Here is a 13,711-nt window from a genome sequence, read left to right on the forward strand (position 1 = left end):
TTTTATTTATTGTGTTTCAATCCCTCTGTAAAGTAGCCTTGAGTGTTTTTTTATTTTTATTATCATTATTATTGTTATTATTATCATTATTATTATTATTTTCAAGGTTTAATTTCAAGTTTAGCTACTATTTTTGTAAATATGTTTTTTACTTCAAGGGGTAAAATGTACTAATCTTAGATAACTTAAAAAAAACAACATTCTTGAAGACATCTCACGACCCCCCCAGGGGGTCCCGGCCCACACTTTGGGAACCCTTGATCTAGAGGGATTATACTATTTTTTTTACTTCTACCAATATTAATTCCCACAAACTAGACATATATATTTTTTCTCTCTGTAAGGAGCATTTTTTGTCTTGGCTGATATGTCTTTAAGGAATAATATTTATTTAATTCAGCTTATGATACTCAACCATATCTTTATCTGATGTTAGGGTTATTATCACAATAATATTAATCATTACATTATAAATACCAGACGTGTAGTAATTAAAACAGTGTTGAATCAAATTACATTAAAGTTTGACATCTGACAAGTGATTCTGTGTAACACCAAAGCCAAAATCTAAAACAGCCGGAAGACAGCTGGAGAGGTTCCTAACTGCATGTTTGACAGATGGCTGGAACTCAACCTGGACGCAGTTTGAAGTCAAACACTGAGAGTGAGTCTATAAATGTTTGTGTTTTGATGATTAAACTCGCATACACATATTATATCAACATGTTGTGCAGCTACGTAAACATACAAACCACACGCAGTTTATAAAAGTGATGAAAAGTGTAATAAAATGAATTCTCATAACTTGTGTAAATGAATGTTTATGTTCAGGGCCCAAGGACTCGAGGTTTAATGAGCAGCTGTCGCTGGCAGTGCTCAAGATGTTTGTGAGAGAGAGAAGGAGAAAGAGAGAGGGAGAGAGTGTGAAAGAGAGATATAGAAATAGACTGATATAAAGTCATATTTTGCATTATCATGACACAGCATTCATTTTCCACAGTATTTATTCTTTGAAAATGAACACATACAATGTATTAAACAACATACAGCTTAAAGTAAGACACTAAAACTACACTGATACTAAAGTGAACCTGTGCTCAAACAATCCTTGTTGACGGGAGGATATAAAACCTAAACTCACAACTCTTTGTTTTAAAAATATGACGCAAGTTGTCTGGAGGGTAGCAGAGTTGAAACGACTCCCGTTAAATCACCTCTGAAACGTCCTCCAGAACGAAACGGACACATCACTGCTGTACCCTTAAAGAAACGATGAGTAGGATGAGAGTCTGTTGGATCAGGGCATCCCTCAGTTTGTATAAAAAAATGACAACGTTGGTGAGGAGGCTGGTTTGAGTGGCCTAAAAGTGACTCAGCACTTTTCACTGAAACGTCTCCTGTCCAAGGAATCACTACAGTACAATGATACACCACTTACAGAGAGATAATTGTACAAGCCCCTGATCGCAACAAAAGCAGAACTTTCATCTAGACACTATTTAAGAAAATAATAATAATATGACTGTCGTGGTTTTAAGTCTGGCCAAAAAAATATAACTTTATTTCTTCTTCATTTATTAACACAAACACAAGTAGGACTGTTTTCCTCTATCCTCTCACACACTCAGTAACACACTCTACAGTTATCTTACACGATAAACAAACCCTTCTCAAATACCCCTTTTCAACTGACGCAAACCCAGTTCTAGTTCCAGGCTGGTGCTCGCTCTGGTTCAGCGCTGGTTCAACTTAGGAACCAACTCGGCACCAGTTTGTTTTTCCGCCCGCTCGAGCTCGTGGAAGAGCCACGTCATGATGTCACTTCTATGTGACCGATTTTTCCAACAGCGCTGGTGTGAACTTTCCCTCGCAATAACAACGATGGCGCTCCAGCTTGTTTTGGACCTCCTGGGAGGACCAAACCGAAAGAAGGCAGCTTGTTTCCTCGACCTTGGAATCCATTAGCTTAGTCATTGTTATTTTTCCGCCGCAGGAAAATGGCGGAAACTCGCATTGGTTTTAGGGATGGGCAATGATTTTCGAATATTCGCATATTTGTTCGCTTTGTAAAAATTTAAAAGTTACTTCGAATATTTTCTCATTTTGAAAGTACAATTTTTCAATCGTTTTTAGTGGTGCCTGGTTGTAATACGGTATTCCCACTAGAAAGTGGCTATAGAGCGTCTTAAGGCTGTTTGCTAACCGCAATAAATAACAGAAGAAGAAGAATGCTAACCGCAATAAATAACAGAAGAAGAATGCTAACCGCAATAAATAACAGAAGAAGAAGAATGCTAACCGCAATAAATAACAGAAGATGAATGCTAACTGCATTAAATAGCAAAAGAAGAAGAAAACATTAACGACATTCACAAATAGGCTGTTAATGTGACAGGTGTGTGTGTGTGTGGGGGGGGGGATTATTATTTGAATAACTGTCGAATAGATGCCAATGATTATCAAATAGTATTTTGGCTTGAAATGCCCATCCCTACTTGGTCTGTCTTTTTGGTCATGGCAACCCTTGCCTTCACCTCTCACCCCTAACATAAGCGGATTGCGGATCGCGGTTTTGCGGTTCTAGACCAGTAAGTTCTGATTCTGATTCTGATTCTGATTCTGTAAAGAGTTGGTGCTGCTCTGGAACCTGGCGGCCAGGAGCTGGTTCTTTCGCAGTCGAAACACAAAAAACTGGTTCTCAATTGAGCACCGGCTCCGAATCGGCCCTGAAACTGCCTCGGTGGAAAAGGGGTAAAAGATACATGCTCATCTTAATGTCTGATAAATTATTCTGTGGTTCATGGAATGCTTAAAGAGATGTTTTTTACAGATGACACATTCATGATACGATAAAGCATGATAGAAAAATACAATCACTTTAAACATCTGATAGTACATTTCATCATTTCAAATACCTCTGATATGCTCTCCAGCTTGTTTCAGGTGATGTTGCTTGACAAAGCTAAAAAGTGTCCACAATCTCTCCTCCATCCAGGACAGGGTTTTTAATGCAAGCTTTCAGTCAGAGAGCAGGAGAAGGGGATCAAAGGCTTGCATTAAAAACTTTGTGCCGTCTGAGTAGACCTTTTTTTATTCACTGTTTGCCTTTGAATCGCTGAAGCACGGTGAATGAATCGTAAAAAGCCTCGCGTTTGATTACACTTTTTTTTTGTCTTTGAGCAACGAAATAAGGCAAAACATAAGAACACAGTCAGACTTCCCTTTATCACAATCGTTTCATCAGGTTTCAGAGCGAGGCGAGCCGTGTTCACCGAGTCACAAGTTTAATCTACTACAAAAAAAAAACATACTGGATTCAAGAAGCGACAGAACTGTTTAATAATACTTCAGCAGCCAATTAAAAAAGAGCGCTATCTATTTATCCCATGTGAGCGGAGCGTGATGAAGCACAAGCTGGTTGGAATATAGTGTCTTTTTTAAATATGACAGCAAAATGTGCGCAAGTCTAAGAAAGGTGGTGTGTTCATTGGGATGCATCAAAACTTTGGCATTTATCGAATCACAAAGTATTCAATCTGTGGGAGTTTATGATTGCTGACTGAATTGGTGTGCTGGTTCAGATCTGATTCCTCAGATGATTTCATTCTTCTGTTTGTATTTATCTATTAGAAGCAGATTTTTTTTCCCACTTTAAATTGCTGCCAAAACTTCCAGAGATAGATGTCTGCATTCGAAGTGAAGAGAGGGAGAGAATTTGTCAACGAAAGCCAGTTATATTACACCGAGTTGTCGCAGTGTTGCCATAAAATTGCAGGTTTTTATCCTCTGTGTTGAGGCTGGAGTGGAGATTAACATGACCACAGCACAAACAGCCAAAACATGATTGATGTTGATATCTGTGGGACAAAGGGAGGCAGGCAAAGACCTTGAGACTCTCACATGTTGCGATTGTTTGAGCTTAAACATGTAGAGTAACATGCCACCCCACATTATGTACTTTTAACATTCTCTAGCAGTTCATGCTCCCCAAAATGAAGTCAGCACCTGTTGCACATACATATTGAGAAGTGTAAGGAGTAAAATGAGAGAGAAGAGTGAAACCATGCCCTCGTGTTCTTAGTGAACTACCCTTCACCGTCCAAACGTGGCATTAAAAACATCTCTATCTCTGTGGTACCTCTGGAAGAAGGGTCAGTCTGTGTTTCATGAAACGCTCTTTAAGATGCTGCTGCTAACTCTGACGTGTTCCTCCTCATGCCCTCACGTTCTCATCGTCTTTATTTGATCTGGAACGATACAAAGAATGCAGTTAATCATCATGAAGAAAACAAAACATACATTAGAAATAAACAAAACATCCGTGAAGCCAGAAGAAGTCATGAAAGTGAGCAAGTAGGCATGGATTAGGGATGAAGGGATGGTTTTCAGGTAGATTGTTCTCTTAAGAATTTGATATTAGACATCAGGCACCGCTTTTTGGGGGCATGACTGATGAAGTGTCCTTTGGAATCATCTACCAGTCAGGGTCCGGGAGGCAGACACCCTCTCTACTTATAAGAGTAGGCTTCAAACTTTCCTTTTTGATAAAGCTTTCAGGCAGGTTTCTGCCTGTTAAAGGATGTTTGTCCTTGCCACTGTAACTTACTAAATGCTAAAACTATTACCATCCATCTCCCTCTATCCCTCTTTCCAACCCCAAGACGGTCTTAGCAGATGTCTAACATGAGTCTGGTCCTGCTCGGGGGTTCTGCCTGTTAAAGGAAGTTTTGTCTTTAACGCTGTTACTTGCTTAATGCTACAACTACTACTATCTGTCTCACCACTATCATCTCTCTCTCTCTCTTCATCTCCCTCTATCCCTCTCTCCAACATGGTCTCAGCAGATGTGTGTCTAACATGAGTCTGGTCCTGCTGGAGGTTTCTGCCTGTTAAAGGAAGTTTGTCCTTGCCACTGTAACTTGCTAAATGCTGCAAAGTGCTCTGCTCATGGTGGATTAAGATGAGATCAGACTGAGTCCTGTCTGTAAGATGGGACTGGATCTTTTCCTGTCTTGATGTTGGGTCTTTGTTGATAATATAACATAGAGTACGGTCTAGACCTGCTCTGTTTGGAAAGAGTCTTCAGATAACATCTGTTGTGATTTGGTGCTATATAAATAAAGATTGATTGATTGAATATCTCCATAGGATGAGCGTTTTGTGAGAAACAGAAACATATTACTTTTTAAAACATGGGATGTTTCATAAAGTTGTCTATCACCACCACCACCACACAGTAACACTATAAATAACACATCACTCACAGGACACCCAGTACTCACTGCATTATCTGATCTATAGACGGATGTGAATGAGAGCGATGAACATAACAAAAACAAACAAAAAGAAGAGGATGTTGAGGAACTATAAAATAAAAAAATATATGGTCCATATTAATGTGGAATAAAATGTAATAAGGATTAACTGTGACGTGTAACAGCTCTAAACAGGCCGGCTGCTGAAAGTAACATTTTCACTTTGACATGGAGGGAAAATTGAAACTGTCACAGACTGAATAAAATGTAGGTAAAGGGTGATTCGATATAAATGGATTCTACTCTTGATAGTGTAAAAGGCACCAGTGAGAACATGCGGACAGCCCCACTCTCATTTATATTAACTGTCACTCTACCTTGTAACCAGTCGACTCCTTCTTGTAAACCTTCCCCTTTCAGAGCGTCTGTGGCACTGAAACAAACAAACAACATATAAGCAAAAATCCCCTCATGAAAACTGCTTTGTTACAGACCACCAGATCTGAAACATGGGCTTTTCTACAGTTATCTACTCATTACTGTGTAGGAAATAGTATGCAAAGAAACCCTGCTGGAACATACTACTGCACCAAGTATGAATGATGCAGTTTCTTCTGTATTTGATACATAGGAATTATAGACACAGTAAGCCTTATGTACAACTGCTGCATCAGATATACCAGTTATTTTCCTGTGTTTGAAGACCCTTTCTTGACGTCTCAATGCCATAGTTGGCATGCAGTAGATTGGCCAATTAAGGGAGGGACAGTAACAGCTACAGAACAAGGTCAACAAGAGTGATCCCCCTAGTTTATACAGGGAGCATGTGCGCCGCTTTCCGTCAGCCCCACTGGTTTGCCCCGACCGATGGCAAGTGACCTGCTACACAGAACGCGTGTTTTAAGCGTAGCGTCAACTCAGAGCAGCTGGCTCCAGTACAGAGAGAACAACACACAAAGAACAGGTTAAATAGTCTTTCTGTGGTTGAATTACTTTCATTTGGAGAGTATTCTCTTACTTTTGCGCTTCTATCATCACTGAGTATGCTGCATGACTATAAGTTTGGTTTTTGCAGGTTTAGATGAGTTTAATATCAATAATTCTGCTTAACGTTGTCGACCTGTGACGTTCAGACACAGTTAATCATCTCAAAGTCCTGTGGTGGTCGACATGGATCACAGATATCTGGCTGTTTTGTAGCTGTTAACAATAACATCCATAATCAATGAGTTTATGTGATCTATACGATCTAAAAAATGATTGAAGTCCATATATGGTGATTTATTTTGAAATTGAGCGGATGTTGCATGTGATCCTCGTGCCTGACTTTCTGTCCAGATCGATCTCCTCTTTACAGCTTGATGCGTGCTGGGCGTTGGCTCTCAGAACAGACGCATATCTTTAGCTGAGCGTCACAGGGGCACGCTCCGGAGACGGAGCTGAGATGCACTGCGGGGCTCCCTGTTTAAATTGGGGGTAACGGCTTACCACTTTTTCCTCAAATACTGCAAAAGTCCAACCAAATTAAAGTTCCTTACAGCAGCTCAAAATAAATACGAGTGCAAATTTGTTCCTACCAGATGTGCCAGGGTTTGTCTTTGATGTTCTCCAAACAAAGCAGCTGTGACACTTTGACCGAAGACAAAGCGTCTCTGACATCCATCTTGTTGGCAAAGAACAGGATGGGGATCCTCCTGTGTTTGATATCTGTGCAGAGAGGGAGAGGGAGGGTTTTAGAAAGTTAGTGTTGTACATCAGTGCTGTCCTTGGTTCAACTGGTGATAAGCAATCAACAGAAGAGATTAATAAAACTTGAAATAAGTTTTCTAGCAAACGTTATCTTTGTTGATTTTCCAGAAACAGAGAAGGGATTCAAACTCAAGATCAAGAACTGTTAAATGTGCATACCAGGATGATTTAGTAACGTATCCAGCTCTTCTTTGGCAACAACCATCCTCAGCTTGTCTGCACTGTCAATGACAAATATGATAGCCTGGCCTTCCCTGAGAAACAGGAAAACATCGCAGGTATTAATATGTGTATTCATGTTAAATAGAACTGATGAGTTTTGCAGCAATGACACACTCACTTGTAATAGTGCTCCCAAAGGTTTCGGTATCTGCCTTGACCGGACATATCAAACACTGTGAAGGAAAGACTACGAGAGGAGAGAGATGTTATTGGCTCTTTGAGGTCGTACCAAGTTGAAAATGGGAATTACTTCAGACATTATTGTGCACAGAGAGAAGAGGGAGAATTTTTTACTTCAAATGTATAAAAGGTTGTAGAAATGTTGTTTCATTATGGTCAGTTACCTGGATGTCTTAAACTTCTCTATGCTGAAGCCAATAGTTGGCACAATGTCTTGTGCCTGGGCCTGAAAGACAAATGCAGTATAAGATAAGATAAGATATGATACGATAAGATAAGAATAGACTTTATTGATCCCCAGGGGGAAATTCGGCTCTTGCAGCAACACAGACATAAGCACAAATCGAGAATTAGTTTATGTAAGTAGAAATAAGAAAAATCCAAATAGATATGTACAGATAAGAATACAATTTTAAGCTAAATACAAATGTTACACATGTTGTAAATTGTTATAATAATAATAATAGTATGTTTATAAACAATAGAAATAATCATACAGATGAAAAAACATGTTTCTTTCCTGAAAAAAGACAAGAAAAAAGAAATACAAAAACTTAATTAAATTGGTATGCCATTGTAGAAAAACTAAAAAAATAAAATGTGAAATGTTAAAGCCTTTAAATGTTAAAATGCTTTAATGCTCTCCGGACTCTTTCTTTAAAAAAAAATTAAAAAGTAATTGATTTTAAATATTGCTCTGAACCATACCATAAATGTGTTTTAATTTTAGAAAATTATAGTGTTAAAAAAGTCAACAAATTCAGAAAATTAAAGAAAATAATTGACTCAACTGTGTGTCTTCGTGAGTAAATAACATGTATAGTAATTCTGACATTAAACAACTGTAACACACACTTTTAATAGCTTTTGCTATCTATTCATCAGTCTTTTATTGCCTTTTTCCTTTAGTAATGTCTTTATTTATATCATTTTAAATACCTTTTAAGATCTGCCTGTTTTTTCACATTTAATTTCTTATTTGCATTTATTCTTGTTCACTTTTTGAGTTACATTTTGCTCTTGAAAAAATGGCTCTATCTAAAAGAAAAAAGTATAGAAATGTAATTAGATTGGCTATATCAATGTAGAACTTCTAAAACATTAAATGTAAAATTTTACAGCCTTTAAATGTGAAAATCCTTGACCTTCAAACATATCTGGGCTCTCTCTTAAAAAAACCCCAAATAAAATCATATCCAAAATAGCTTCCTTTATTTCCTTGATTCTTTTAGTAATCTCTTTATTTCTATAGCTTACACTTTTATTTTTCCATTTTCATTTATTTTTGTTGACTTTTTGAGTTACATTTGTTTTTGCCTTCTGTTGTTTTTTCTTTTCACTGAACTTTCTGTCTGCCTGATTGTAAAATATTCATTATTATCATTCTGACTTCCAGCCTTTGCTTTGACTGTCATGTAAACATGTCTTTTAAAAGGTGCTATTTACATTAGCCTATCTTTATCATTATTAAAAGTGTTCAGAGACCAAATCTGAATCATGCAGTAAAGTCATATCAAAACTTTATGATGGTGTACTGCAGTCCAAATCAGAAAACACACTGTACATTAAGGAGAAATGGGAAAAGGATGGGAATTTTAATATTACTGAGGAAGGCTGGACAATAATATGTCAGGCACAATGGAACTCAACATGCTCACCAGTATGGATGAAATATAAGTGATAAGAAGTTAGCATCATTTTTTTTTGGCAGCAAGCAAAAAAGCTGTCACAAGGAAATGGTTGAAACCTGATCCCCCTACTATTGATGACTGGATTGAAATAATATATCAAATAATAATAATAATAATAATAATAATAATACATTTTATTTAGAAGCGCCTTTCAAAACACTCAAGGTCGCTTTACAGACAGATTAAAACACAATAAATAAAACAACACGATAAAATAAATAAAAGTAACAAGCAAAGTAACACCAAGTTAAAATGAAGCAGTGGAAATTAAGCAGGGAATGCAGTTTGAAACAGATGGGTTTTGAGTTTTGATTTGAAGAGGAGTAGTGAGTCAGAGTTTCGGATGTCTGGTGGGAGTGAGTTCCAGAGTTGGGGAGCAGAGCGACTGAAAGCTGAAATGTATATTCTGGAAAGGATTTCATTCTCCCTCAAGGTTCAAAAGGAAAGATTTAACAGAATCTGGTCCAAATGGACAGGATATGTTAAACCTGTAAGGCCAGTTTTCACCTGACTGAATGTAGTGAAGGAGTGAAGATATGGTACATTTCTATTTTATTTTTGGCTTGCTCTTTATTTGATTTTTGCAATCTCTTCCATCTATACCTTTACAATTTAATCTTCCCATGTTCTGTTGTATGTCTTAAGTTCCCTTTAAAAAAATAGTTGAAGAGCTAAATTGCTGTAGAACTATCAAGTATGTTTTGCCTACTATACATGTTACATTCTGCTGTAGAATAAATCCTAAAGTGATTGCTCTTCCTCAATAAAGAAAGAATTAAAAAAAAAAGTGTTCAGAGACTCAGGTGGACTTACATTTGAAGGCTTGAGTTGGTTGATGATTGTAGTTTTCCCACTGTTATCCAGACCAAGACACAGCACATTCACACTCTTCTTCAACCCCAGCCATCCTGCCAACTTGTCAAACAGCCCCATTTGCTTCCCAAACACCATCAGCAGCCTGTCTGATCTGGAAGAAAAAGACAGTTTTACAATCAGGAGGTAGCTGCAGGTTTGGGGTTTACAACTGCTCCTGACCTGCAACCTGCCTGCTATGACCTCCAGTATCTGATTAACACAATAAAACCTGCCTCATCACAACAGAAATGATAACCTGGCTTCATGTCTTTGACACCAACCTGTTGCTCATGTCACCCATGTGTTGATCAGGCTTTTATCCACAATATATAAATGAGAGTAAGAGGACTTCTCTTATCGTTTCGAGGCAGCAGCTTTGGCATCGACTTGCTTGTAATTCACATTAGCTCACCTTAATTAACATCCAGCCCTTCCTACATGTCACCTGTTTCCATCAGGTTTCCAGAGTCTAATATTCATGTCAGAGGAGGACGGTCGTGTCTATTAGCTTAAAAAAACTAACTCTACACAAACAGCATTAGTATGTGGACTTTTACTCTCTAAATGTAGCTTAACATGCTAAGTGGAGTAATTAACATTCGCTTACAGACATAAAGTTAATCTCTTGTTGTGCCCGTTAGCTAGCTAACCTGAGCTAACCTTTAGCCGCTGATTACTGCAGGTTGCAGAGTTTATACCTCCACTCTCTGACTTAAGACAAATCCTCCATGTGACTCTCTAACACGCCACACATATGACACAAGATATCCTAAACACGTTCAAAAGCCAACTTTCTAAACGTGGAGGAGACATTTCAAGCTAACACTTCGCTAGCATGCGAGGCTCCAGCAGCTCGTTAGCTCGTATTAACCCTGGAGGTTCTGTAGAGGAGGACTTTACCTGGAGGACAGCAGGCAGATCTTGCTTTCACGTAACGCTCCGATAAGCTAGCTGTTATAACGTTGGTTAAACTGAAGCTTCATTCATTTCACTGGCAGTCTCTCTCTCATGCTCTACAGCCAATAATAATCAACACCAAGTTATTTACACCGTGTTGCTGGGAAACCAGTGTGCTGACTCACGACTGCCATCTGCAGGCCGAAGAGAGGTACTGCAGCCTGATAAAGGCACTGAGGCTGTGGGGAGTTTTTAGCAGAACAGAAAATCATACTGATGCGTCTTTATGAGCTACAAAAAGCAAAAAAAGCCATCAGAATACAAGTTAAATAATTCTGTATATAGTTATTTTTAATGCCTGAAGGTAGTTGCCAGAAAAAGTATTTAACTGCATGCTATATAAACAGCTTTTTATTTGTTTACCAAAGAAAAAATCTCTAAAAATGATACATATGACTGTTTAAAACAGGAATGATACTTTTTAATGAGAAAATCAATTAATACAAATAAAAATATATATATATATATACTTTTATATATATAGTTCACCCCTGATGTTGCAGCTAACAAAAAGCATCTCAAATTTATCTTCAAATTCCTTTTATCTTCTAAACATACATACACACATATATAATGTGTATATATAATGTAAATATACATATATCATATATACAATGTATATATAGCTAAAAAAATATACATTTATATATATATATTATATATATATATTATTGTTTTATTAGTTTTCTCATCTAAAAGTGTCATCTCTTCTTCTTTATATATACATTTATAATGTGTATATATATTGTAAATATGTAATGTGTATATATAGTTTAAATATACATATATATCATATCAACAATCAGATTAATATATGTATAATATATATATATGTTTATATAGTAATAAAATAATGATATATATATAATTACTTTTTTATTATATGAACATATATATTGTTATTATTAATATATATATTTATATATATACAATTATCTATTAGCATTATTGTTATTTTTATTTATTAAATGTTATCTCATCAAAAGGTGTCATCCCTTATTTTAAAAGTCCACCCTATACATACATAAATTCAAGTTTCTCACAGAAGCTGCATTGGTTGACATCACATTTGGTGCATACAACATACAGTAGGTGAGACTGGTATCAGTTATTATGGTTTTGTAGTATGAGGAATGTTTAATTCATCTTACCACAAGCAACACTTAGTTCATGTCGTGTGAAATAGAAAATAAAACATTATAACTTAAAGCAAACACTATAAATTAAGAAACCTTAGCTGGCTGTGAATGTATCCTGCTTCTAATCATCAAAACACCAATATAATGTGAAACCTCAACCCTTGCGTGTGTGCTTTATTTTGTCTTTGTCTCATTTCATCTTGAGCCTTCCTTAAGCGCCTGTTTGACAAACTCACCTGACAATTCTTCATGTCTAGAAAACGTGTCAGTCCCTTGAGAGATAATTAAGAGGACATTGTTATCATGCACGTGTGTGTGTGTGTTTGAGAGAGAGAGCTTGTGCATCCATGGATACCTTCTTAGTTTGTGTGTTTATGTGGAATCAACAGTCTGCTGTCTGTCGGGTTTAAAGTGTGAGAGAAACAAAGTATTAAAATAGGGTTGTTTATTAAGGAACAAACATACTGAATAAAACATATGACTTTCACAAGACTTTTTGTACAAGACATACTGCATTATCATGAGGATAGAATGTACATTTCTATAAAATCTTTTGACATTCAGCGGTCTTCAGTTCAAAAAACATGATTGTATTTACCATTCTGTCAACTTTTATTACTGTAGAGCAGTTTCATGAAACACACACTTCCCCTTTCACATTACGAGACCTTCTTTCTCCCTATCCACATCTTCTCTGGCCTTGAGGTAACAGACTTGAGACCATTCAAAGTCAATAGAAACCGTTGGATTGTCACTTGGAAGAGAAGAGGTATCGGTGAACACTTGAATCGACACTAGAGAAAAGAAGTCCTAAATTCAAGTGAATGCTAGTATTTGCTGAGATAATAAAAAGACCGCATTTGGCCAACGCTGACAGAGGTTGGTTGTTGTGGAGGCTGCATTGATGATAATGATCCATTAGATGATGGAGATGGAGTGAGTATGAGCCAGACCACATGTGGCCTAGCAGCGGACCACTCTCACACGAGCGGCGTGTGGGTTTCCTGCTACACCTAACAGTCTGGTGTTTGTGCAATTAGTTGAATGACGATGCCAAGGAGCTCTGGTTTGCTTCCTGCTCAGTGTGTGCACACAGTCTGTCTTTGTGCAGTGCTCTCACACTTGAAAGCCGCTCTGTTGGATGTGATGAAGCTGCAGGCGAAGGGACTGTATGCTGCTTATGATTCTCCTCTGGTGACCAATCAAACAGATACCGATGCGCCGGATGTCACTGGAGGGGAGAAGATGATTTATTGTTTTAACTTGAAAGTTTAATCAGATAAACATCTTTTTTTGACATAATAAATAATAAAAAAAAAACACAAATACATTCAATACAAACTGTACTGATGCTTCTTGAAAAAACTTGATTGAGGGATCAATTTTATTGCAATTTCCTCATGTTTTACTCTTCCTTTGATGCTACCCTGTGTCCTTTTAATGCCCTTTTTGATGCTGCACTCAGTTTAATTTGGCTTCACTCACTCTATGCTCATGGTTGAAATGGAATCCAGGGTTGTGTATCCTGCTGCAAGGAAGTTGTTCTTGTACTGGCTCATTTTGATGGAGTCGAGCCAGTCGCCGATAGAGATGAAAAGAGGGTAGTCTGGCATGTCTTCCGGGGAGTCAGGGAAACTGAGGCACAGAGAGTTCAGGGATTAGG

At 37.4% G+C, this 13,711-nt stretch overlaps 2 protein-coding genes across 4 annotated transcripts in view; both read right to left on the reverse strand.

Moving 5' to 3' along the window:
* Positions 1-986: 986 nt before the first annotated feature.
* Positions 987-11,033, reverse strand: LOC117810613 (ADP-ribosylation factor-like protein 6). Of its 3 annotated transcripts, XR_004630811.1 has the most exons (9): positions 10,234-10,380; positions 9,911-10,064; positions 7,571-7,632; positions 7,345-7,413; positions 7,164-7,258; positions 6,833-6,962; positions 5,633-5,688; positions 4,139-4,247; positions 3,316-3,857 (listed from the first exon to the last, which is right to left on the reverse strand). XR_004630811.1 is itself a non-coding variant. In XM_034680527.1 (8 exons), the coding sequence occupies exons 2-8, from the start codon at positions 10,046-10,048 to the stop codon at positions 4,222-4,224; spliced, it is 576 nt and encodes a 191-aa protein (XP_034536418.1). In that variant the 5' UTR covers positions 10,049-10,064; positions 10,853-11,033; the 3' UTR covers positions 987-4,221. The 3 variants fall into 3 exon arrangements, 2 of the variants coding, with proteins under 2 accessions (XP_034536418.1, XP_034536417.1); XM_034680527.1 differs by lacking the exon at positions 10,234-10,380 and adding an exon at positions 10,853-11,033 and having other exon boundaries at positions 987-4,247; XM_034680526.1 differs by having other exon boundaries at positions 987-4,247; positions 10,234-10,822.
* Positions 11,034-12,480: 1,447 nt separating this feature from the next.
* The window catches only part of LOC117810838 (ephrin type-A receptor 6-like), a 105,559-nt gene continuing 104,328 nt past the window's right edge, over positions 12,481-13,711 (reverse strand). The window contains exons 19-20 of the mRNA XM_034680820.1: positions 13,534-13,683; positions 12,481-13,279 (exon numbers count right to left, since the gene is read on the reverse strand). Coding sequence (XP_034536711.1) covers positions 13,165-13,279; positions 13,534-13,683 — 265 coding nt within the window. The 3' untranslated portion in view covers positions 12,481-13,164. The remainder of the gene's footprint in view (positions 13,280-13,533; positions 13,684-13,711) is intronic.

Source organism: Notolabrus celidotus, chromosome 3 (assembly GCF_009762535.1).
Source record: "Notolabrus celidotus isolate fNotCel1 chromosome 3, fNotCel1.pri, whole genome shotgun sequence".
NCBI classification, from domain to species: Eukaryota; Metazoa; Chordata; class Actinopteri; order Labriformes; family Labridae; genus Notolabrus; species Notolabrus celidotus.

Excerpts from the sequence above, each read along its gene's own strand:
- LOC117810613 (XM_034680526.1), bottom strand. The coding sequence starts at position 10,253 with ATGGGTGACATGAGCAACAG. Across the intron at positions 10,065-10,233 it reads ATGGGTGACATGAGCAACAG|ATCAGACAGGCTGCTGATGG; the intron begins GTTGGTGTCAAA and ends TTTTTCTTCCAG. Across the intron at positions 7,633-9,910 it reads ACCAACTCAAGCCTTCAAAT|GCCCAGGCACAAGACATTGT; the intron begins GTAAGTCCACCT and ends TTTGTCTTTCAG.